At 50.2% G+C, this 24458-nt stretch overlaps 1 protein-coding gene across 1 annotated transcript in view; it reads right to left on the reverse strand.

Annotated features, from left to right (window-relative positions):
* The window catches only part of POLR2B (RNA polymerase II subunit B), a 149156-nt gene that overhangs the window by 63726 nt on the left and 60972 nt on the right, over window positions 1-24458 (reverse strand). Inside the window, exons 9-16 of the mRNA XM_075352456.1 lie at window positions 20087-20206; window positions 19808-19994; window positions 19358-19501; window positions 18001-18140; window positions 17611-17722; window positions 17155-17309; window positions 9908-10106; window positions 9200-9368 (exon numbers count right to left, since the gene is read on the reverse strand). Coding sequence (XP_075208571.1) covers window positions 9200-9368; window positions 9908-10106; window positions 17155-17309; window positions 17611-17722; window positions 18001-18140; window positions 19358-19501; window positions 19808-19994; window positions 20087-20206 — 1226 coding nt within the window. The remainder of the gene's footprint in view (window positions 1-9199; window positions 9369-9907; window positions 10107-17154; window positions 17310-17610; window positions 17723-18000; window positions 18141-19357; window positions 19502-19807; window positions 19995-20086; window positions 20207-24458) is intronic.

Consider the following 24458-nt stretch of genomic DNA (forward strand, 5'->3'; position numbering starts at 1 on the left):
GTAAAGGCATCCTCCTCATCCTGCGAGTCCGCTCTTGACTCAGAGCCGCGGGAGGAGGAGGGAGAGGGAGCCCTACATCTCTTCTTAGGAGGACGGGGTCTGGGACCTGATGATGAATCCTCTGTGAGCTCCGGTCCTGAGAGAGACCTAGCAGCAGAGGCACCCTGTGAAGGGGGCTGATGCAGATTCAGCAAAGTCCTGGACAGAAGCCCCATGGACTCAGCAAAAGACTGGGAGATAGACCTAGAAAAGGATTCTACCCAAGCCGGGGGTTCAGCCACAGGAGCAGGAGCAGCCTGAGAGACCACTGGGGGTGAGACTCCAGGCTGTGGCACCGCCAAGGTAGAGCAGGCATCACAATGTGGATAGGTGCTCTGTTCAGGCAGCAGGAGCTTACATGCAGCGCATACAGAGTAAAGCTTTGGAGCCTTGCTCCTCGTGTGAGACATGCTGCTGAAGTGGGGGCTCTGCCAGAGAATGAACCCCAGAGAGTATATCAGAGGTCCACAACCAAAATCGGTTGTGGCTTACCAGACCGCTGTGCTGTGCAGAGCGGTGTTGTGTGCCCTCCAGATCCCGAAACCCGGACCCCAAACACAGCACCTCAGAAGGGATGCAGAGACCAGCGCTGAGTGAACGCTGAGAAAATGGCCGCCGGAGCGAAGAGAGGGGGCGGGACTTGCATGAAGAGCGGGATCTGGAGGGCCATAGAGACCTACAGGGGAGGAGACATGCACAGCAGTGGGGAGTGTCCCTCCCTTGTGCAGAACGGCCACCTGACATGTGAGGGCAGTGAAAAACAAAACTAGGCCTCCGGCGAAGCCGGGGCCTAGATTTGAGCGGCGAGGCAGACGAGCAGGCACCATCGGCGCGGTTCTCGGTCGATAACTAGAGAACCCGCCGGAAATGTCAGTAAATACAACAAGCACACTCTCCCCAAACAATACAGCACAGGGACCCCCATATATAAATGCCTCAGGTACTTAGCTGCTGAGACGCAGGGCCAGGTCCCTGGGGATGAGTGCTCCGGTCCAGCAGGGTCCTGAAGGGCTGCGGATGGAGACCGGTCTCCTGCCAGGCATGGAGACCGTGCTGGCTCCCACTTCAAGCCAGAGCCCAGGAGGGATGGTGAAGGAGCACGGCATGTAAGGCTCCAGCCTAGGAAATCAACCTTACAACACCGCCGACACAGTGGGGTGAGAAGGGACATGCCGGGGGTCCAGACGTGGACCCTCAATTCTTCAAACTCATTCCAAAAGGAAAAAAATCATATGAGAATGCATGTGTGGATGTATGCCTCCTGAACACAAAGCGATAAACTGGCTGGGTCTGCTCACCAGGGGGTGTATAAGCTCAGAGGGAGGAGCTACACTTTTAAGTGTAGTACTTTGTGTGTCCTCCGGAGGCAGAAGCTAAACACCATGGTCTGGGTCTCCCAAAGGAACGATAAAGAAAAATTCCATTCAGCGCTGATATTGAAATCAGCATTGTGGTGGCACAAGTTGAGAAAATTTTTGAAAGTTTTGTACTGGGCTGCAGATCCATCGCTGAACTGGTGGATATGACGAATCCCATAGATGAGAGTCTTGAGATACTCCACAATTACTGTTAAGAAAGTGTGGACTGCAACTGTGTCATGTCGTGAGCAATCACTGATTAGTTATTATTAGTTATTATTATTAGTCAATAACTTTTCATAACTAAAAAGGTTTATAGGTTTTTGATTATAATAGACATTGCTAGCAACAATACAACTCTGTAACATGTAATAAGAATCTGAAAATCAAACACAAAACCAATGCATTGCGCGCATAAATAACACCATGTTCAGTGGCATTTTTCTTTTCTTAAACTGAGAGACTCCAAAAAAAAACAAACAAAAAAAAACCAAAACAATGATCCTTGTAGAGAAAAATGTGCTCTTTCTAATGATATCAGCATTAATATATTTTAGGGGTACCCTCTGAGAAATTTGACCTAAAAATAGGTAAAATTCGTTTTTTTTAAGTTTTTCATCATATGTGTGTGTGAATATTTCCACAAATACTTATGCTTTGACCGTGATATTGCAGCAATGCAAAGTCATGTATATGTTTGGTGTACAGGGCAAAGCACCAGTTACTATTGGTTTTTGGTCTTGAGTTATATATGGGCAAAGTTAGGCATAAATTTTATGCGAGGTGTTTTACAATCTACTTTGACACAAAATTGCGGCCGAAATATTGTTTTGTCATAGTCGGTAATCATTTTATCGTGTTTAGCAGCAAACTTTGAGCTAGTATGCCAAATTTCAGCATCATAGCCAGTCTAGAACTCTAATGGCTATGTGCCAAAGTTTGCAAAATCCTCTTAGCTGAAGCCGCAGGCTTGGGGGGGCCTCCAGTGAAAGGTCAACAGTGCCCAATGTATTTGAGATCTGGTCCTAAAAGAAGGGAATTTTGTTTACTTACCGTAAATTCCTTTTCTTCTAGCTCCAATTGGGAGACCCAGACAATTGGGTGTATAGCTTCTGCCTCCGGAGGCCACACAAAGTATTACACTTAAAAGTGTAAAGCCCCTCCCCTACTGCCTATACACCCCCCGTGCATCACGGGCTCCTCAGTTTTGGTGCAAAAGCAAGAAGGAGCAAACTTATAAATTGGTCTAAAGTAAATTCAATCCGAAGGAAGTTCGGAAAACTTAAAACCATTCAACATGAACAACATGTGTACACAAATAACAACAGCCCGAAGGGAACAGGGGCGGGTGCTGGGTCTCCCAATTGGAGCTAGAAGAAAAGGAATTTACAGTAAGTAAACAAAATTCCCTTCTTCTTTGTCGCTCCATTGGGAGACCCAGACAATTGGGACGTCCAAAAGCAGTCCCTGGGTGGGTAAAAAAATACCTCGTAATAGAGCCATAAAACGGCCCCTACCTACAGGTGGGCAACCGCCGCCTGAAGGACTCGCCTACCTAGGCTGGCATCTGCCGAAGCATAGGTATGCACCTGATAGTGTTTCGTGAAAGTGTGCAGGCTCGACCAGGTAGCCGCCTGACACACCTGCTGAGCCGTAGCCTGGTGCCGCAAAGCCCAGGACGCACCCACAGCTCTGGTAGAATGGGCCTTCAGCCCTGAGGGAACCGGAAGCCCAGAAGATCGGTAAGCTTCGAGAATTGGTTCCTTGATCCACCGAGCCAGGGTTGATTTGGAAGCCTGTGACCCTTTACGCTGGCCAGCGACAAGGACAAAGAGTGCATCCGAGCGGCGCAGGGGCGCCGTACGAGAAATGTAGAGTCTGAGTGCTCTCACCAGATCTAACAAGTGCAAATCCTTTTCACATTGGTGAACTGGATGAGGACAAAAAGAGGGTAAGGAGATATCCTGATTGAGATGAAAGGGGGATACCACCTTAGGGAGAAATTCCGGAACCAGACGCAGAACCACCTTGTCCTGGTGAAACACCAGGAAAGGGGCTTTGCATGACAGCGCTGCTAGCTCAGACACTCTTCGAAGTGATGTGACTGCTACTAGGAAGACCACTTTCTGCGAAAGGCGTGAAAGAGAAATATCCTTCATTGGCTCGAAAGGTGGTTTCTGAAGAGCCATCAGCACCCTGTTCAGATCCCAGGGTTCTAACGGACGCTTGTAAGGAGGGACTATGTGACAAACCCCCTGCAGGAACGTGCGTACCTGTGGAAGTCTGGCTAGGCGCCTCTGAAAAAACACAGAGAGCGCTGAGACTTGTCCCTTAAGGGAGCCGAGCGACAAACCCTTTTCCAATCCGGATTGAAGGAAGGAAAGGAAAGTGGGCAAGGCAAATGGCCAGGGAGTAAAACCCTGATCAGAGCACCAGGATAAGAATATCCTCCACGTCCTGTGGTAGATCTTGGCGGACGTTGGTTTCCTAGCCTGTCTCATAGTGGCAATGACCTCTTGAGATAACCCTGAAGACGCTAGGATCCAGGACTCAATGGCCACACAGTCAGGTTGAGGGCCGCAGAATTCAGATGGAAAAACGGCCCTTGAGACAGCAAGTCTGGTCGATCTGGTAGTGCCCACGGTTGGCCCACCATGAGATGCCACAGATCCGGGTACCACGACCTCCTCGGCCAGTCTGGAGCGACGAGGATGGCGCGGCGGCAGTCGGACCTGATCTTGCGTAACACTCTGGGCAACAGTGCCAGAGGTGGAAACACATAAGGGAGTTGAAACTGCGACCAATCCTGAACTAAGGCGTCTGCCGCCAGAGCTCTGTGATCTTGAGACCGTGCCATGAATGCCGGGACCTTGTTGTTGTGCCGGGACGCCATTAGGTCGACATCCGGCCTCCCCCAGCGGCAACAGATCTCTTGAAACACGTCCGGGTGAAGGGACCATTCCCCTGCGTTTATGCCCTGGCGACTGAGAAAGTCTGCTTCCCAGTTTTCTACGCCCGGGATGTGAACTGCGGATATGGTGGAGGCTGTGGCTTCCACCCATAGCAGAATCCGCCGGACTTCCTGGAAGGCTTGCCGACTGCGTGTTCCGCCTTGGTGGTTGATGTATGCCACCGCTGTGGAGTTGTCCGACTGAATTCGGATCTGCTTGCCTTCCAGCCACGTCTGAAACGCCTTTAGGGCAAGATACACTGCCCTTATCTCCAGAACATTGATCTGAAGGGAGGACTCTGGCTGAGTCCAGGTACCCTGAGCCCTGTGGTGGAGAAAGACCGCTCCCCACCCTGAAAGACTCGCGTCCGTCGTGACCACCGCCCAGGATGGGGGTAGGAAGGATTTCCCCTTCGACAATGAAGTGGGAAGAAGCCACCACCGAAGGGAGGTTTTGGCTGCCTGAGAAAGGGAGACGTTCCTGTCGAGGGACGCCGACTTCCTGTCCCATTTGCGGAGAATGTCCCATTGAAGTGGACGCAGATGAAACTGCGCAAAAGGAACTGCCTCCATTGCTGCTACCATCTTCCCTAGGAAGTGCATGAGGCGCCTCAAGGGGTGTGACTGACCTTGAAGGAGAGATTGCACCCCTGTCTGTAGTGAACGCTGTTTGTCCAGCGGAAGCTTCACTATCGCTGAGAGAGTATGAAACTCCATGCCAAGATATGTCAGTGATTGGGCCGGTGTCAAATTTGACTTTGGGAAATTGATGATCCACCCGAATCTCTGGAGAGTCTCCAGAGCAATGTTCAGGCTGTGTTGGCATGCCCCCCGAGAGGGTGCCTTGACAAGCAGATCGTCTAAGTAAGGGATCACCGAGTGTCCCTGAGAGTGTAGGATTGCTACTACTGTTGCCATGACCTTGGTGAAGACCCGTGGGGCTGTTGCCAGGCCGAAAGGCAGTGCCACGAACTGAAGGTGTTCGTCCCCTATGGCGAAACGCAGGAAGCACTGATGCTCTGGAGCAATCGGTACGTGGAGATAAGCATCTTTGATGTCGATTGATGCTAGGAAATCTCCTTGGGACATTGAGGCGATGACGGAGCGGAGCGATTCCATCCGGAACCGCCTGGTTTTTAAGTGTTTGTTGAGCAGTTTTAGGTCCAGAACAGGACGGAAACATCCGTCCTTTTTTGGCACCACGAACAAGTTGGAGTAAAAACCGTGACCCTGCTGCTGAAGAGGAACAGGGATCACCACTCCTTCTGCCTTCAGAGTGCTCACCGCCTGAAGAAGAGCATCGGCTCGCTCGGGGGGCGGAGATGTTCTGAAGAATCGAGTCGGAGGACGAGAGCTGAACTCTATCCTGTAACCGTGAGACAGAATGTCTCTCACCCAACGGTCCTGTACCTGTGGTAGCCAGGCGTCGCAAAAGCGGGAGAGCCTGCCACCGACCGAGGATGCGGTGTGGAGAGGCCGAAAGTCATGAGGAGGCCGCTTTGGGAGCGGTTCCTCCGGCGGTCTTTTTAGGACGTGACTTAGACCGCCATGAATCGGAGACCTTCTGACCCTTCTGTGGCCTGTTGATCGAGGCGAATTGAGACCTGCCCGCGGGCCGAAAGGACCGAAACCTCGATTGTACCTTTCGTTGTTGAGGTCTGTTTGGTTTGGACTGGGGTAAGGAAGAGTCCTTTCCCTTGGATTGTTTAATGATTTCATCCAATCGCTCACCAAACAGGCGGTCGCCAGAAAATGGCAGACCGGTTAAGAACTTTTTGGAAGCAGAGTCTGCCTTCCATTCTCGTAGCCACATGGCCCTGCGGACTGCTACCGAATTGGCGGACGCTACCGCCGTACGGCTCGCAGAGTCCAGGACAGCATTAATGGCGTAGGACGCAAACGCCGACGCCTGAGAGGTTAAGGACACCACCTGCGGAGCAGAGGCACGTGTGACTGCATTAATCTGCGAGTGACACGCTGAGATAGCTTGGAGTGCCCATACGGCTGCGAATGCCGGAGCAAAGGACGCGCCGATAGCTTCATAGATGGATTTCAACCAGAGCTCCATCTGTCTGTCAGTGGCATCTTTGAGTGAAGCCCCATCTTCCACGGCAACTATGGATCTAGCCGCCAGCCTGGAGACTGGAGGATCCACCTTGGGACACTGAGCCCAACCCTTGACAACATCAGGGGGAAAGGGATAACGTGTGTCCTTAAGGCGCTTAGAAAAGCGCTTATCTGGACAAGCTCGGTGTTTCTGGACTGCCTCTCTGAAGTCAGAGTGATCCAGAAACGTACTCATTGTACGCTTGGGAAATCTGAAACGGAATTTCTCCTGCTGAGAAGCTGACTCCTCAATTGGAGGAGCTGGGGGAGAAAGATCCAACACCTGATTGATGGTCGCTATAAGGTCATTCACTATGGCGTCTCCTTCAGGTGTATCTAGGTTGAGAGCGGCCTCAGGATCAGAATCCTGATCTGCCACCTCCGCTTCATCCTCCAAAGAGTCCTCCTGCTGAGACCCTGAGCAGTGTGATGAAGTCGAGGGAATTTCCCAGCGAGCCCGCTTAGGCGGTCTGGGACTGTGGTCCGTGTCAGAGACCTCACCCTGGGACATATGAGTCACCCCAGGAGCACTTTGCTGCTCCAACCGAGGGGGGCCTGGGGTCAATGATTCAACAGTGCCCGGGGCCTGTGTTACCGGTCTGGACTGCAAGGCTTCTAGTATCTTAGCAGACCATTTATCCATACTCTCAGAAAGTTTGTCAGCAAATACTGCAAACTCCGTCCCTGTCACCTGGACAGTGGAAGCAGGTAGTTCCACTTGGGCCACCAGTAGCAGAGGCTCCGGCTGAGTAAGTGCCACAGGGGCCGAGCATTGCACACAATGAGGGTCGGTGGAACCTGCCGGTAGTATAGCAACACATGAGGTACAGGTTGCAAAGTAAGCCTGTGCTTTGGCACCCTTGCTTTTTGCGGACGACATGCTGTTGTCTCCTCTGAGTACAATCCAGGAGGGTATATAGCCAAAAATCAACAGTGCGATCTACAGTGTAAATGTATAGCATATAAGCATAAATATATATATACACTTCGGCACTCAGTGGGGCCAGCACCTAGAAACAGGTGCTGCTTACCGACCGCCAAAAGCGGTTGTGTGATCACCAGATTCCCTGCCTGGGCCTCCCAGAGCCGTGTTGTCTCTCCTCTCCAGCTTCAGATGTGCTGACAGGAATGGCTGCCGGCGTTCTGTGAGGAGGGGGCCGTGGGCGTGCCCTAGAAAGTGCGGGAATCTGGTGCCCCACGGTGCTCAGTGAGGGGGGAGGAGGATTCAAAGTATGCTCCAGCCCTCAGCGCTGACGTCCTGTGCAGCGTCCCGCCCTTACCCTGACTGGCAGGTCCGGGGGCGGGAATATGCGGTACTAGGCCGCAAAAGCCGGGGACTAAAGTTATAAGCGCGGCCGGCAAATAAGCGCGGCCAGCGCGGTAGTCCCCGGCGCACTAACACACCCAGCAGCTGCTGCAGCGTGTATGACACAAGCGCTCTATGCGCGGTCCCCAAGGGGACACAGAGTACCTCACAGTAGCAGGGCCTTGTCCCTGACGATACCTGGCTCCTGTCCAGCAGATTCCCCAGGGGCTGCGGAGGGAGCACGGTCCCAGTGCCTGGAGACCGATTAGGATCCCACTTCACCCAGAGCCCTTAAGGGATGGGGAAGGAAAACAGCATGTGGCTCCTGCCTATGTACCCGCAATGGGTACCTCAACCTTAACAGCACCGCCGACCAGAGTGGGGTGAGAAGGGAGCATGCTGGGGGCCCTGTTATGGGCCCTCTTTTCTTCCATCCGATATAGTCAGCAGCTGCTGCTGACTAATTTGTGGAGCTATGCGTGGATGTGTGCCTCCTTCGCACAAAGCATAAAAACTGAGGAGCCCGTGATGCACGGGGGGTGTATAGGCAGTAGGGGAGGGGCTTTACACTTTAAGTGTAATACTTTGTGTGGCCTCCGGAGGCAGAAGCTATACACCCAATTGTCTGGGTCTCCCAATGGAGCGACAAAGAAATATACAGAACCTCTTTTCAAACATACATGTACATCCTTATAAATACTCAGCAAAATCGGAGAAGGTCGAGTGGGGACCACTGGTCCACTTGACATGGAGTGACCCATACAAGCATTCTAAAATGCTGTCTATAAGACCCCAGGCCGCTGTGTAGAACGTAAAAATTACTTTATAATACTCACCTAATAGTCGCTGCGGTGGAGTTGGGTCATATGGGCGTCTCGGTTCTCCGGTGATGGCGCTTCCTCTTTCGGCCATCTATGTCGTCCTTCTTCTGAAGCCGGGGTGCATGACACGTCCTACGTCATCCACAGATTGAGGTCCTGCGCAGGCGCACTTTGATCTGCCCTGAGCAGGGCAGATCAAAGCATTGTAGTGTGCCTGTGCAGGACCGACGAGTGTGTATGACGCGTCATGCACACAGGCTTCACAAGGAGGATGAAGATGGCCGAAAGAGGAGGCACCAGCACCGGAGACACCATATGACTAACTCCACCGCAGCGACCATTAGGTAAGTATTACAAAGTGATTTTTACGTTCTACACAGCGGCCTGGGCTCTTATATACAGCATGTTAGAATGCTGTATATAAGAGCCCACTGGTGGTGGCCGCAGCTTATAGGCTCCAAATTTGCTGTTGAGTTCCCTTTAACCTCATCACTGAGTCACAGGCCATGGTGGGAATCAATTGGTAAGTAACACTTCTTTATATCATGAAGCACCCAAGCCGTAAGCAAGTAATGAAGGAGTGATGGAACACCCATTTAAGTAGCATCTAAAAACTTACCAGCAGGTAATTCTCTGAATCGCAAGTACTCCATTGATCGGGTAGTTACTAGTGGTTTTTGAGGATAATACAGTACATGAGCCAATGTATCCATTCTAACATGGAAATTTGTAATGTAGACTCCCATGGCTTGTTTACCCATAGCAGATTGATACGTGTTCCTGGGAGACTGCAAATACAGACAATACATTGTGTAAAGGTTTGCCATCTACCCAAATAGAAAATACAAACTTAAGGCTACACAGAAGATCTGACAGGTGTCGGCATTTGTTGAGGAAATGAGCACAATCAACTATGTTGGGTAGCACAGTGGCTCAGGGGTTTTGCCCTGTAACAGGGGCCCTGGGTTCAAATCCCACCAAGGAACTTGTATATTCTTCTCGTGTGGGTTTCCTCGGGGTAATTCAGGTTTCCTCCCACACTCCAAAGATATATCAATATAGAATTTAAATTACGTTTCCTTTGGAATTAAGCAGGTAAAATAAATAAGTAAATAAATGTTGCTAACAGACTTCTCGGCTGTTCCTTATAGTTGGATTCTCTGCAGATCCCTGCTGCTACGACAGCACTGCTGAAAAGAAGGATGGTTTGTAGGTCTGCATGCACAGATTTGGCTACTGGAGGTCACTTGACTGGTGAGGAGGTGTCGGGGAGCCTGATACAGCAAGAACCTCACTACACAAACATAGATTTAAAGCAATCACATACCTGGTTATGATCAGGGAATGGTATAATAGATGCGCAGACACCCAGGATCATAGAAGGGTGAATTTCACAGTGTGTGTAAGTCGAACAATAGGCCACACCCTTTTCTTGCAAGTCATCTGGTGTCATTGCAAGCATAACTGTCTCCTCTTCGAGGGTATCGATATATTCCACGACACCACTTGCTACAAGGTCCTGCCAACTACACAGAGGAGGGAAATAAAATGGTTAAAAGGGTTGTTCACCCCTGTGGACGTTTCAGCAGGCCCTGCAGCCTACTAACTCATAACCGCGTGTAATGTAGACACTGTAAGGATGCAACTCTGCTTGCGTGACCGCAAGCTTGAAATAGATTCCGTTAAGTGCCAACTTAAGTCTCAGCCACCACTCTCAATAGAATCCTCAATAAAACCTTAAAGGGAACCTGTCACCGGAGGTCTATAATACTTAACGGTTAGTGCGGAGCACACTGGTCAGATGGGCGTCTCCATTCTTCGGGTCCCATATATCCTCTGTCGGCCATATTTGTCCTCCTTCTGAAGCTAGATCGCAGAACGCGTCATCCACACTAGCTTCAGAAGGAGGACAAAGATGGACGAAAGAGGAGGCGCAGGACCCGGAGAACAGAGACGCCCATTCGACCAGTGTGCTCCGCACTGACCATTAGGTAAGTATTATGAGCATCCGGTGACAGGTTCCCTTTAAGAAAGTGGCTGGAACTCTAGTTGGCACTTAGGCCTCTTTCACACATCAGTCTTTTCCATCAGTCACAATCCGTTTTGTGACTGATGCGACGGATCCATCGCAAATTGTGGTAAAACTGATGCGACGGATCCTGTATAAATAAAAAAAAAAAACAAAACAGATCCGTTGTACCAGCCTAATAGTGTTTTTTACCCGTTCTGGGCATGCTCAGTTACAAAAAACGGAGTCCGTCATTTGATGGATTGCGACGGATCCTGCGCACATAGGCTTTCATTCTATAAAAAAAAAAAAAAAAAGACGGATGGCGACAACTCCGTCGATGTCCGTTTTTTCGGTGTTCACAAAAACAGTTGCTTTGAACGTTGCTTCCGTCGGCCGCACAGACAATTTTTGACGGATGAAACGTGAGGTCATCCGTCACTAATACAAGTCAATGAGAGAAAAAAAAAAAAAAAGAAGGATCCAGTGCTAAATCCGTTTTTTTTTTTCACATTTTTGACAGATTGCGACTGATGCAAAAAAACCCCTGATGTGTGAAAGGTGCCTTAACCATAACCATGCACATTACACAATTGCGGTTATATGCTGTCGGCTGGATTAGGCAAGGGTAGCTGAATCCTAATCGTGTGTACATTACACGCCACTCAGGTTTGGCAAGCTGCAGAGCTTCTAGAATATTTCCTAATGGGTGGAGAACCCATTTCAATACAGCTATAGAAATAATAGAATAAAAAAGAGAATTTTGTTTACTTACCGTAAATTCTTTTTCTTATAGTTCCGACATGGGAGACCCAGACCATGGGTGTATAGCTTCTGCCTCCGGAGGACGCACAAAGTACTACACTAAAAGTGTAGCTCCTCCCTCCGAGCATACACACTCCCCGGATGACAAATCCAACCAGTTTAGTGCAAAAGCTGAAGGAGGACATCCACCCATAAGTAGAGAGAGTAAAACCCGGAACAACCGGAACCTCTGTCTACAACAACAGCCGGTGAAACCACAAGGAACAAGAAAGCTGCCAACAGGCAACAGGGAGGGTGCTGGGTCTCCCATGTCGGAACTATAAGAAAAAGAATTTACGGTAAGTAAACAAAATTCTCTTTTTCTTCATCGTTCCTTATGGGAGACCCAGACCATGGGACGTCTCAAAGCAGTCCATGGGTGGGAATAAACAGAAACTGAGAAGTAGGCAAACCTAACTTCACAAATGGGCGACAGCCGTCCGAAGGATGAGTCTGCCCAAGCTCGCATTTGCCGAAGCATGAGCATGCACTTGGTAGTGCTTCGAAAGGGTGTGCAGACTAGACCAAGTGGCAGCCTGACAGACCTGCTGAGCCGTAGCCCAAGAGGCACCGACAGCTCTGGTCGAGTGCGCCTTAATCCCCGGCGGGGGAGGCCCCTGAGAACATTGGTAGGCATCGGATATGGCCGACCTAATCCAACGAGCTAGGGTCGGTTTAGAAGCCGAGAGACCCTTGCGCTGACCTGTGGTCAGCACAAAAGAGAGGTGCACCGCCTAAGAACAGCGGTGCGTGACACATAGATCCGGAGCGTCCGCACCAAATCTAAAGCATGCAACGCTTTCTCAAAGCGATGCACAGGGGCCGAACAAAGGGAAGACAATGAAATGTCCTGGTTAAGGTGGAAAGGAGACACCACCTTAGGGAGAAGGCCCGGAGTCGGACGGAGAACCACCTTATCTTGGTGAAAAAAAAACAAAGGGTGACTCCGAAGAGAGCACAGTCAAATCAGAGACTCTCCTGAGAGAAATTATGGCCACCAGAAAAACCACTTTTCTGTGAAAGACGAAACAACGAAACCTCCCTAAGAGGCTCAAAGGGGGGTTTCTGTAAGGCCGTGAGGACCAGATTAAGGTCTCAGGGATCCAGAGGCCGCCGGTAAGGCGGAATGATGTGAGATGTGCCCTGCATGAAGGTGCGCACCTGGGCCAGCCGGGCGATACGCCGCTGGAGCAACGCTGACAGAGCCGAGACCTGTCCCTTGAGGGAATTGAAGGACAGTCCTAGCTGCAGACCGGACTGTAGAAAGGACAGGATGGTCGGCAAGGAAAAACGGCCAAGGGGCATGGCCGGAAGAACGACACCAGGACAGGAAAAGTCTCCAAATCCTGTGGTAAATCCTGGCCGAGGAAGACTTCCGAGCCTGAGTCATAGTGAAGATGACCTCGGAAGGAAAGCCTGAAGCCGTAAGGATTCAGGGCTCAAGAGCCACGCCGTCAATCTGAGCCGCAGAATTCTGGCGGAAAACGGACCCTGTGAGAGAAGGTATGGGCGGTCCGGGAGATTCCACGGCACCTCTACGGACAGACGGAGCAGGTCTGGGAACCAAGCTCGCCTGGGCCAGTCTGGGACGATGAGTACGACCCGACGGCCCTCCATTCTGATCTTGCGCAGGACTCTGGGCAAGAGAGCTAGAGGGGGAAACACGTAGGCCGGACGGAACTGGGACCAATCCTGAACCAGCACGTCCGCCGCCAAGGCCTGAGTATAGTGGGAGCGAGCCACGTAAACCGGGACCTTGTTGTCGTGCCGGGATGCCATTAGATCCACTTCCGGAGTGCCCCACTTGCGACAGATTGACTGGAACAGTGCCGGATGCAGGGCCCACTCGCCGCTGTCCACGGTTTGACGGCTGAGATAATCTGCCTCCCAGTTTTCAACGCCTGGGATGTGGACTGCGGATATGGTGGACTTGGAGTCCTCCGTCCACTGAAGGAATACGTTGAACTTCCAACATTGCTAGGCGGCTGCGAGTCCCGCCTTGGTGATTGAAGTAGGCAACTGCTATCGCGTTGTCTGACTGGACTCGAATGTGCTTGCCCACCGATAGGTGGTGAAAAACTACGAGAGCTAGGAGTACAGCCCTGATTTCCAGCACATTGATTGAGAGGGCTGATTCGGACAGAGTCCAAGTGCCCTGTGCTCGGTGGTGGAGAAACACTGCTCCCCAGCCGGATAGACTGGCATCCGTGGTGAGAATCACCCAGGACGGGGCCAGAAAGGAGCGTCCCTGGGACAGAGAGAGGGGCCGAAGCCACCACTAAAGAGAGCTCCTGGTCTGTGGCGACAGAGCCACCAGCCTGTGCAAGGAAGAGGTCCGCTTGTCCCAACAGCGGAGTCCATTGACGCCACCATCTGACCCAGCACCTGATGGAATGACGGCGGAGCCTCAGCAGAGAGCGAACCGCCAGATGAAGGGACTGCTGTTTGACTAAGGGCAGCTTCACAAGTGCCAGCAGAGTCTCGAATTGCATCCCTAGGGACGCAAGGTCCTGGGTCAGAGTCAGAGTGGACTTGCAAGCGTGGCGAGAGTGAGCGAGACACTCCACTGACAGTCTGCACTGGATGAAGCCTTGCTAGAAGGTCGTCCAGGAGAGGAATCACTACCAACCCCTGGAGGTGCAGAACCGCAACCACTGCTGCCATGACCTTGTGAATACACGAGGGGCCGTGGCGAACCCGAAGGGAAGAGCCACGAATTGGAAATGTTCCTCTCCGATTAAAAAACGTAGCCAATGCTGGTGTGTTCCTCTCAGAAACTGCGGTTGGCACAAGCAGAAAGACATCTCTGATGTCGATGGATGCTAAGAAATCTCCTTGGGTCATTGACTGATCGCAGAGATTCCATGCAAAAAAGCCGCACCTGACATGCTTGTTGAGAAGCTTGAGATCCAGGTCGGAAAGCACCGTCCTTTTCGGGGACTAGGAAGAGATTTGAGTAGAAATCTCAGAACCGTTCCCAGTCGGGAACTGGTACAATTACTCCATTGGCCTGCAAGAATGCCACGGCCTGTGAGAAGGCGGCGGCCTTGGAGCAGTGGGGAGTTGACAGAAAAAATCTGTTTGGCGGGCTGAATAGAATTCTATTCTGTAGCCATGGGAGATGGTAACCCACACCCACTGATCGAAGACGTGTTGAAACCACACGTCGCCCAAGAGGGAGAGCCTGCCACCGACCAAGGACGTTGCTGGCGCGGCCAGATAATCAAGAGGAGGCTGCCTGGTGACCGCAGCTCCTGCGGACTTCTGAGGACGCGGCTTCAAGCGCCAGTTGGTTTACGGACCTTGGCTGAGTTAGTGGACGAGGCCGAGGGCTTAGAGGACGACCAGTTAGAGGAACGAAAGGAACGAAACCTCGACTGGTTCCTGCCCTGGACAGGTTTCCTGGGTTTGTGGCATGGAAGTACTCTTCCTGCCAAAAAACTACCGTAATAATTTCATCCAGTTGTTCACCGAATAGACTGGTCCCAGCAAAGGGAACCCAGCAAGGAACTTCATAAAAAGTATCTGCCTTCCACTCTCGAAGCCACAGGAGCCTGCGGATAGCGAGGGAAGTAGCCGAGGCCACCGCAGTGCGGTGACAGTCTCCAGCATGGCAGACATGGCCTAGGATGAAAAGACTGAAGCCTGGAAGTTAAGGCAACCACTTCGGGTATAAAGTCCCTAGGTGAGGGGATGCATCTCCTCCAGAGAAGCAGAGATGGCTTTGAGAGCCCGCACTGCTGCCAAAGATGGGGAGAACGAGGCCCCTGCCGCCTCATATATAGATTTGGCCAGAAGGACAACCTGGCAGACAGTGGGATCCTTAGAGAGGAGCCGTCAGCCACTAATACAACTGTCCGGGCTGAAAGCCTAGACACCGGAGGGTCCATCCTTGGTGAATGAGCCCACTCCTTGATCACCACTGGTGGGAAGGGGAAACAGTCATCAGAACCACGCTTTGGGAAGCGTCTGTCAGGACAGGCTCTGGGCTTGGACACAGTGGGCTTACAAACTGGAGTGGTTAAGGAACACACTCCTTGTTCTCTTAAGGTATACTAATGCCTTCCTGCCAGAGTGGAATGCACCCCTGATACAGGCTGATTGAGGTCCAGTACAAATATAATGGACGCAATCAAATCATTAGCATCTGCGTCACCTTCGGACAGATCAATGTACATGACGTAGCGTCCGAGCCCCTAGTAAAAGCATCCTCCTCGTCCTGCGAGTCGGCTCGTGAATCAGAGCTGCGGGACGAGGAAGGAAAGGGGACCCTGCGACTCCATTTTAGGAGGACGGGGACTGAGACCAGATGAGGAATCCTCTGTGAGCTTTGCTGAGCGAGCCGTAGCAGCAGAAGCGCCCTGAGAAGGGGGCTGATGCATGCTCAGCAGTGTCCGGGACAGCTGTCCCCTGGAGAGAGGGATTCTGCCCAAACCGGGGGATCAGCCGCCGGAGCAGCTGGAGGGACCACTGATGAGCTTCCAGGCTGAGGGACCACTATGTTAGAGCAAGCATCACAATGTGGTTATGTGCTCGGTACAGGCAGTACGAGTCTACATGCAGTGTATAATAAGAACAGCCTTGCAGCCTTGCTCTGATGTGAGACATGCTGCAGAAGTGGGGGCTCTGTCCAGAATGACCCCCCCAGCAGAGTATATAAACAGAGTATATAAGCAGCTGCACAACCGGAGGTTGTGGCTTGCCAGACCGTTTAACATAGGGACACCTCTGTGCCCTCCAGATCCCCCAGCCCAGGCCTCCATTTGTCACAATGTGGTTATGCAGACATTGAGAACGCTGAGAAAATGGCGCCGGAGCGAGGAGAGGGGGCGGGGCCTACTCAGAGCAGGATCTGGAGGGCAAATGAGGTATACAGGGGAGGGAATCCTTCCTCAGTGAGGAGTGTCCGTTCCCTGTGCTGAACAGCCGGTGGGCGGAGCCACACTGTCCCTCTGCACTGACTGACATGCAGGGGTAGAGAATCGAAACTAGGCCTCAGGCGAAGCCGGGGCCTAGATTTAAACATGCGGCCAGCGTGCAGGCACCATCGGCGCAGTTCTCCAGTGAAAACTGGAGAACCGGCCGGAAATGTTAACAGTCATATAACACACTCTCCCCAACATATAAAGTACAAGGGACCCCTGGAAAGACCACTGTCTGTGGTAATAACGTCTCAGTACTTAGCTTGTGAGACGCAGGGCCAGGTCCCTGGGAGGTGAGCGCTCCGTCCGGCAGGATACTGAAAAGGGCTGCGGATGGAGACTGGTCTCCTGCAAAGCAGTGAGAACCGTGATGGCTCCCACTTCAAGCCAGAGCCCGAGGGGATGGTGAAGGAGCGCGGCATGTGAAGGCTCCAGCCTTGTAAAATCAACCTTAACAGCACCGCCGACACAGTGGGGTGAGAAGGGACATGCCGGGAGTCCAGATTGGACCCGCTTTTCTTCCAAATCTTTGAAATCAAAAATCAGAGGATGCATGTGTGTGTGTGACCTCCTGAACACAAAGCATTGAACTGGTTGGATTTGTCATCCGGGGAGTGTATATGCTCGGAGGGAGGAGCTACACTTTTAGTGTAGTACTTTGTGTGTCCTCCGGAGGCAGAAGCTATACACCCATGGTCTGGGTCTCCCATAAGGAACAATGAAGAAATAATAAACATATTATATCATAAAACAATATATAAAATAAATAGCAAAAAAAAAATCAAAAAAGTTATACCAGAGAGATTTATTATCAACTATGGAGGAGGAATGCATTCTTACCTGTAATTATTGTATTCCCTCTCCTTTAGCTGGTCAATGTGTCTCCTCTTCAGCAGCAGCTTCTGCTTTTCCACTATCAGCAATGGCCTGCAGATCCTGCCAGCATCCGTGTAGATTCTGATCTCTCGCTCCCTTATATCTCTGATCATAGACACCTGAAGATTATAAGGTTCCATCTCTCAGACACATAGTGGCCGGAGCTGTGTACCGAATATCCACCCCCTATTAGAATCACTAAATGGTGGATGTGCAGTATCTGGCAGAGGCCACCAGTCTGTTGACGGTGCTGTGTGCAGCTCCACAATTGAGTAGTCCGGCTACTGTCACTACCGGTGAACAGCAGGGGTGTCGAACGTTGCACCCCCACCGATGAGACACTGATAACCTATCCCAAAAATAGGACATCAATGTTAAAGTCCAAGATAACCCTTTTAAGAGCACAAAACAGTTACATACCTCAGAGACAATGATGTCCATTTGACGACGCAGTTTTCGAAGAGTATTCATCAACTGTTCTGGATCCTTATGTATGCCAACCCAGCACCCATTCACAAATATTTTCGTTGCACTACATTTGATTAAAAAATGTGATATAAACTGTTAATTCCTGTAAAATATTTCTAAGATAGATCTCTGCAACTCTATATCCCAGAAAGAAATATTGCACTAAAAGCGGGTTCTTTAAGACAGCGAAACAGTGACTGTGTATTATGTTGTAATTGACAGTTCAATTAGTGATTTTACAGCCCCTTGGGTCACATGCAGCACATTACAGCGAACATACAGAAGAGGAACTGCAGGCATCTGATGCAAGTTTGGAGGGGGAGGGGGGGTTAGGCGGCTTACTCTGCAATTGCTGCTGGGGAGATTTCTTCAAGATTTTCCATACTCCATTCTTCCAAGAACTCCAAAATTGGAGAAGGTTGGGATCCAACAGAAATGTAGGCCATTAAAGCCAAATTCTTCACAAGTCCTACAGCATGGCCCTGTCAAATCACAAATAGGACGATTATTATATGTACAAATGCAAATACCTTTTAAACCCTTCCCAGCATGTGATGTAGTGGTATCACGTCTTGTAAGTCAGTTTCCCGTGTATGGACTGGGATCAGGAGCTGAGCCGGCATCAAATAAATAAGATGTGGACTGTCAAACTCAGCTGACACTGGAGCTTGCTCTGATCACTGCTGTTTAACCATTTAAATGCAGCTGTCAATCCCGACAGCGGCAGAGAAACAGCACGATCTCTGGCATGGGCAGCAGCTGCCATTGTTCCTTTATAATGTGATCATGAAGGAGGGAGTTCAATGGATAAACATGATAGCCGGGGTCTATTGTGGAAGCCAGCTTGAGGAATATATATATTCTGCCCAATTCCAGCCTTGTTGAAGCATCCCGAGATCATCACCGATCCTCCAACGACGTATCTCAAGAGGTGACTCGTAATACATTTGTCTGCTTGGTCAAAAACTCAAGCAAATTGTCATCTATTTCCTTCCTGTATGGTGCAATGCGAGATCTACGTACGGGATACCAGACGGAGCGTTTTTTTTTTTGTTTTTTTTTAAATCATGGGATAAACAGCTGGAGTATCCAATCATGGGAACAAAGATTAGAGATCGGTGGGCTGCTCTTCGCAAAGCAACATTAAATGAGCAATGGCGGGAATCCCAGTTCAAAATAATGCAAGCAGCAATATATACATTTCACCTCCCTAAAATGCCAATGAAACCAGATCGGACAGTAGGTAATCCTAAGTGTAAAATAGCTGCGACTGACCTCTACCATGGATCTGCTCCCATCTTAAACCTTTGTGGGCACAAATTACAAAGTGTGTATCGAGGACGTACACACACACACACACACACACACACACACACACACACACACACACACACACACACACACACACACACACACACACACCTAGCTGTATCAAGGTATCAGATGAAAGAAGTTCAAAAAACCTATGGGTTTACAAAGAATATAAAATAAAAGTGGGTAAAAAAAATTCAACGCCTTAAAATACTATTTGTAAAAAAAAATAAAAAATCTTAGTATTGTCACATACAAAAAAAGCCTAGTCTACCAAAATATGAAATGCTACATGACCAGAGCCGCTGAGCCTGGAGATTTGAAGTCTTATATAGCCACCACAGCCTATGACAATGTTTTCTGACAGAGGATAATGCCTTTAACTTACCTCGGGGGTCTCTGCAGGACACACCATACCCCATAGAGTATTATGCAGTTGCCTGGGTTTGGCAAGTTTACCATCTCTGCCAATAGGCGAATTCAATCTCCGCAAATGAGAAAGCGTTGATGCAAAAGTCAGCCGATTCAACACCTTTAAAATGGAAGCATAAATTAGAATTTAATAAAAGCCATAGAATTTAAAAAGCACAAGGACACCATTGCTGTATTAAGACCTCACTTTCATTCATGTGTAGTAGTTATATTTTTGGGTGGCTTATCTGAGATGTATGTCGAGGTATTCCTACAATGTGATGTATGCAGAATAAGAAGCACAAGATAACACATTTTTGGTCTGTGCCTCTTCCTTGTTTAATCTGTTACATTTAATGTAAAAGTGTGGTTTATTTTGATTTAGTTAAGGCCTTATTAACACTAAAGCAATCCCACGCCGACGTACCTGAGACACGCCAGCTCTAGCCTGATGAGCTTTCTTCTGGTCACCCCAATTACCCGTAGCTAGAGAGTATTTTAAACCATCTGAAATTATACGAGTCTTAATCGCCAGCTCCAAGTTGAAATCTTTTCCTCGGTCAATGAATTTCTGGGCATATATCCTTACTTCTTTCAATAAGTTCTTAAACATTCTACAAGGAAAAAAATGAAATGAAAAAAGGTGTTTTTATGGACAATCCTGAAAGCACACACAAAACCCCACAAACAACTACTAAATTATTACCCCCTGAAGAGAAATGCAAGTAGCGGGCCTGCAAGATCCAGCCTTTTATTTCCATAATGATCTCTGTCATCTAACTCTCTCCTTCCAAGAGCAGCAAGAAGCAGCCTATGAACCATGTACCTAAAACACAAAAAAAAAGCAAATTAGACTAAAGAGATAAAAATAAAGCATAAACCACAGACAAAAAGAAAAAGCAAGAACAGCTCAAGTGGGCTCAGCTTTACATGGAATCAAACTTTCAGGTTACGAGGTCAGGTTACCTGCAAAAACAGGTGGAGAGCCGTGGGAACCTCCAGCTGTGACCGCCAATCACCCAAGTGACGTCAACGCTGATTGAGCTGCGCACTCAGTCTCTGCCTGAAGCTCACAGTGGGCGGTCAGGTTCTATGGCACTCGCTGGGAGCTTCAGATATTGCAGAGCTCGTATCGTTGTGGGAACTTGTGTGGATTACGTTGGACCGGCAGGGGTGTTTGGGGGGTTAATAAAGGGGTGAAAGAGGGTGTTTTTTTGTATTTTATTTCTAATAAGGGATTTTTTTGGTGTTTATTTACTTTCACTTACAGATTAGTAATTAATCTAGGGCTTAGTGGCAGCTGTGAGCTGACATTAACCTCTTATTACCCCAATAGCCACCGCACTTGGGAAAATCGGGCAGAGTCAGGTGAAATGCTGGGATTGTCGCATCTAATGGACGCGGTAATTCCGAGCGGCTGCAGGCTGCTATTTTTAGGCTGGGGGACGGGGGCCAATAACCACATCTCCCTAGCTTGAGAATACCAGCTGCCAAGCTGTTTGGCTTTATCATGGCTGGGTATCAAAATTGGGAGGGGGAAGGGAGGGGGGGAAATTGTGCGCCAGTTTTATAAATTAGTTTAATAATTTAAAAAAAAAAAAAAAAAAAAAAGAAAAAAAAGCTGCATGCAGTTCCTCTTATTTTGATACACAGCCAAGATAAGAGCACAGCTGAGGGCTGCAGTCTGTAGCTGTAGGCTTTATCTGTGCTGGGTATAATATGGGGGGGAACCGTACGCCAATTTTATTTTTACCGTACGATATAGTGATTGGAAGCATCAGACGCTGTCACAGGCCCAGGGCGCATCGGACAACAACAAATCACAGACGCCGGTAGGCGGGGAAAGCAGCATGTATGCAATGAAGGATAATGAGCGACCCTGGAAGTGAATGAACGGCCACAGGAGCAGTGTACTGCCACACTGGAGCCTCGGTAAATATAAAGTGCTTGATTAATTCTTTTTTTTTGTTTGTTTACAGAGTTGCCGGATCCAGATCAGTACCTGGAATTCACTGAGAATTCCAGGCCCGGCACTGTGGTACGTTTGAAACTGCGCGGATCCAGAGTTTTCCAGTCTCGGTCCACCCATCACTAATAATGACGTATAGCAAACATGGGCAAAATGTGGCCCGTGGGCCGCATATGCTGCCCTTTGGCTGTTTTGGTGTAAACTGGTGACTGGGACAGCAAAAGGACTTTATGCAGTGGCATTTCACAACACGCAGCCATCCCGCAGCCTGACATCTTACTTTCACTGGTATTTGAATCCTTGGGATGTGGATACATATGAAAACAATGATGTAGATTGTGCATCTGAGAGTCTGAGAGTGGTGACGTCACTACATCGCGCCTCAGTACACAGCCCAGGCTGGAACAATGGAGAAACTGGGTGAGGCGAGTAGTTTTTTGTACACATCATACTGTGCATGGTGGCTGTGTAGTGACATTGAGTGGTGGAAGGGGGGGGTGGGGGGGGACGGGATTGTGGAGATATCATTCTGAGTGATGACTTTATTCTGAGTGGGGGGTTACCATCCTGCGGATGCATATTTGCTGTGTGGGAACATCATACTGTGTATGGAGCTTGGTGCGGAGATCATACTGTTTGATGGGACATCTTACTGTTTGAAGGGCTGTGTGGTATCATCATACTATGTGGGGACATCATACTGTGTGTGGGGACTGAGGGGGCACCATATTGGGTTTGGGGCGGTTAATCAAGGTGTCACAAACCACCGGGGGGGTCACTCGGAAATCCCCCGCGCTGGCTACCAGTACGTCACAATCGGGGGGTAACAAGTGGGGGTCACCCCTCCTTTATACCTCCCGACCGACAGACAGAGCACGTGACGCGCTCTCTAGCGCCCCTCTTATAGTCAGGCCAATTATGGAATTGCCCGACAATAAGCAAGGAGGCCGCTATACTACTTATGCCGATTATTGAAGGGTCCCCGGTGAGAGTAGGGTATATATTCCCCCGACCTCCGCGGGCGGAATATATAAAACCTCCCCGAATCTCACTGGCCTCCCCACAATAATCCTTGGCACAACTCGCTGCCACCAACCGCTTCACGGTAACTATTAGCCGAACACACAGACGTGGGATTCAAGATCGAGATAACAGAACAGCCCAAGATTAATTATATAATTTAATCAGCCTAAAGCACACTAGAAACTACAATATATACAATAGGGAATCTACAGAATATACATATGTCAGAGTACAGTTACAAGCAAAGCATGGGTTACAAACAGGCATACACAGTTCCAGCAGTTACCTTGTGCGTCTGGCCACAGGGGGGCGCTGTAGGCCAGGTTTCTAGGATCCTTCCCACAGATGTTTCCTACACGTGACCCCCAGCGAAAGAACCCTGGAAAATGGCCGAAGTAGGGTTATCAACCTGGGCAAATCCAGGTCCCCTCCTACCTTAGTGACCTCAGAGGGAGCACTGCTCCACCCCTGGCTGGAGTTATGGACAAAATCCACAACATGGATATGGCCATAACTTGGCCTGGGAGCGTCGTAGGCGGACGCCAATGCTCTCATTGTGACAGTTATGAATTTAGCTACAGAATGAGAGGACTCATGACTCGTCTACTAGTTCCACATTGGCTGATATCACGCCTGGGGTATTTCCCAAGCTCCCGCTCCCATAAAAAGGGTGTGCCAGCATCGTCCGCATGCGGAGACACCATTTTTATGGTTGCCATATTTATCGGAAATATGGCTTGCGAGATATGAACCATTTTTTACTGGAGTCGTTCTGTCTGGATACTTCCAAGCTTGCTAATTAGATAGCAGCTCCTACCACAGGGTCACGGCAGGGAGTCATCCTGTGTCCATTGTTCCCACATCACCTAATTTCCATATCATAGGAGATGGCCATGGGATGTGACACCTTCACAGATGCTGGACATTGAGGACAAGAAGGGAGGGGGGCACTGCCAGGGAGTGATGAGCGATTATGACTGGAAGTCATAATTCATCTTCATATCCCGGGATTTGCCTCACACCTCCCCCCTTTTGAGGGCGCTAGGGGGCAGCACACTCCGGTGTTCCCCCGTGCGCCCGTCCGCGACCTCTCCTTGTCGGGACAGCCCGTCTGCGTTACCGTGGTCACGGCCCCTTTTGTGGCGAATGGTGAAGTTGTATTGCTGGAGCGCAAGGCTCCATCGCAACAATCGCCCATTCGTCCCAGAGACGGTGTGCAACCAGCTGAGGGGATTGTGGTCCGTCTCCACGATGAAGTGGCGCCCGTATAGATAGGGTTGCAGACGCTGCAGGGCCCACACTATGGCCAGGCACTCCTTCTCCATCGTGGAATAGGCCACTTCCCTTGGTAACAGCTTCCTGCTCAGGTACAAGACTGGGTGCTCTTGGCTCGCAGAGTCCACCTGGCTGAGCACCGCACCGAGGCCGAAGTCACTGGCGTCGGTCTGTACTACAAACGGCCGCGTGAAGTCGGCTGCCTGTAGCACGGGCGGGCTGGACAGGGCGTCCTTTAGGGCCTGGAAGGCTGTCTCGCAGTCCATTGTCCAATCGACTGCAGAGGGCAGCTTCTTCTTGGTGAGGTCCGTCAAGGGCTTTGCCAGGCTACTATAGCGTGGAACAAACCTCCTATAGTACCCGGCGGTCCCTAAGAAGGACATCACCTGCTTCTTGGTCCTGGGGGTGGGCCAGGATGCGATGGCCTCCACTTTCTCAGGCTCGGGCTTCAGTGTTCTCCCACCTACCCGGTGACCGAGGTACTGGACCTCGCTCATGGCCAGCTGACACTTTCCCGGCTTGATGGTCAAACCTGCCCGGTGGATCCGCCTGAGCACCTGTGCTAGATGCTCTAGGTGGTCCTCCCAGGTGGGACTGAAGACGGCAATGTCATCCAGGTACGCGGCCGCGTACCCTTCAAGTCCCTTGAGCAGGGTGTTGACCATCCGCTGGAAGGTGGCAGGGGCATTCCTCATCCCGAATGGCATCACCGTGGACCCGTACAGTCCAAATGGGGTGATAAAGGCAGAGCGTTCCCTGGCCTTGCGAGTCAGGGGGATCTGCCAATATCCCCGGCTCAGATCCATGATGG

This window comes from Anomaloglossus baeobatrachus, chromosome 1 (genome assembly GCF_048569485.1).
Source record: "Anomaloglossus baeobatrachus isolate aAnoBae1 chromosome 1, aAnoBae1.hap1, whole genome shotgun sequence".
In the NCBI taxonomy this organism is placed as follows: domain Eukaryota; kingdom Metazoa; phylum Chordata; class Amphibia; order Anura; family Aromobatidae; genus Anomaloglossus; species Anomaloglossus baeobatrachus.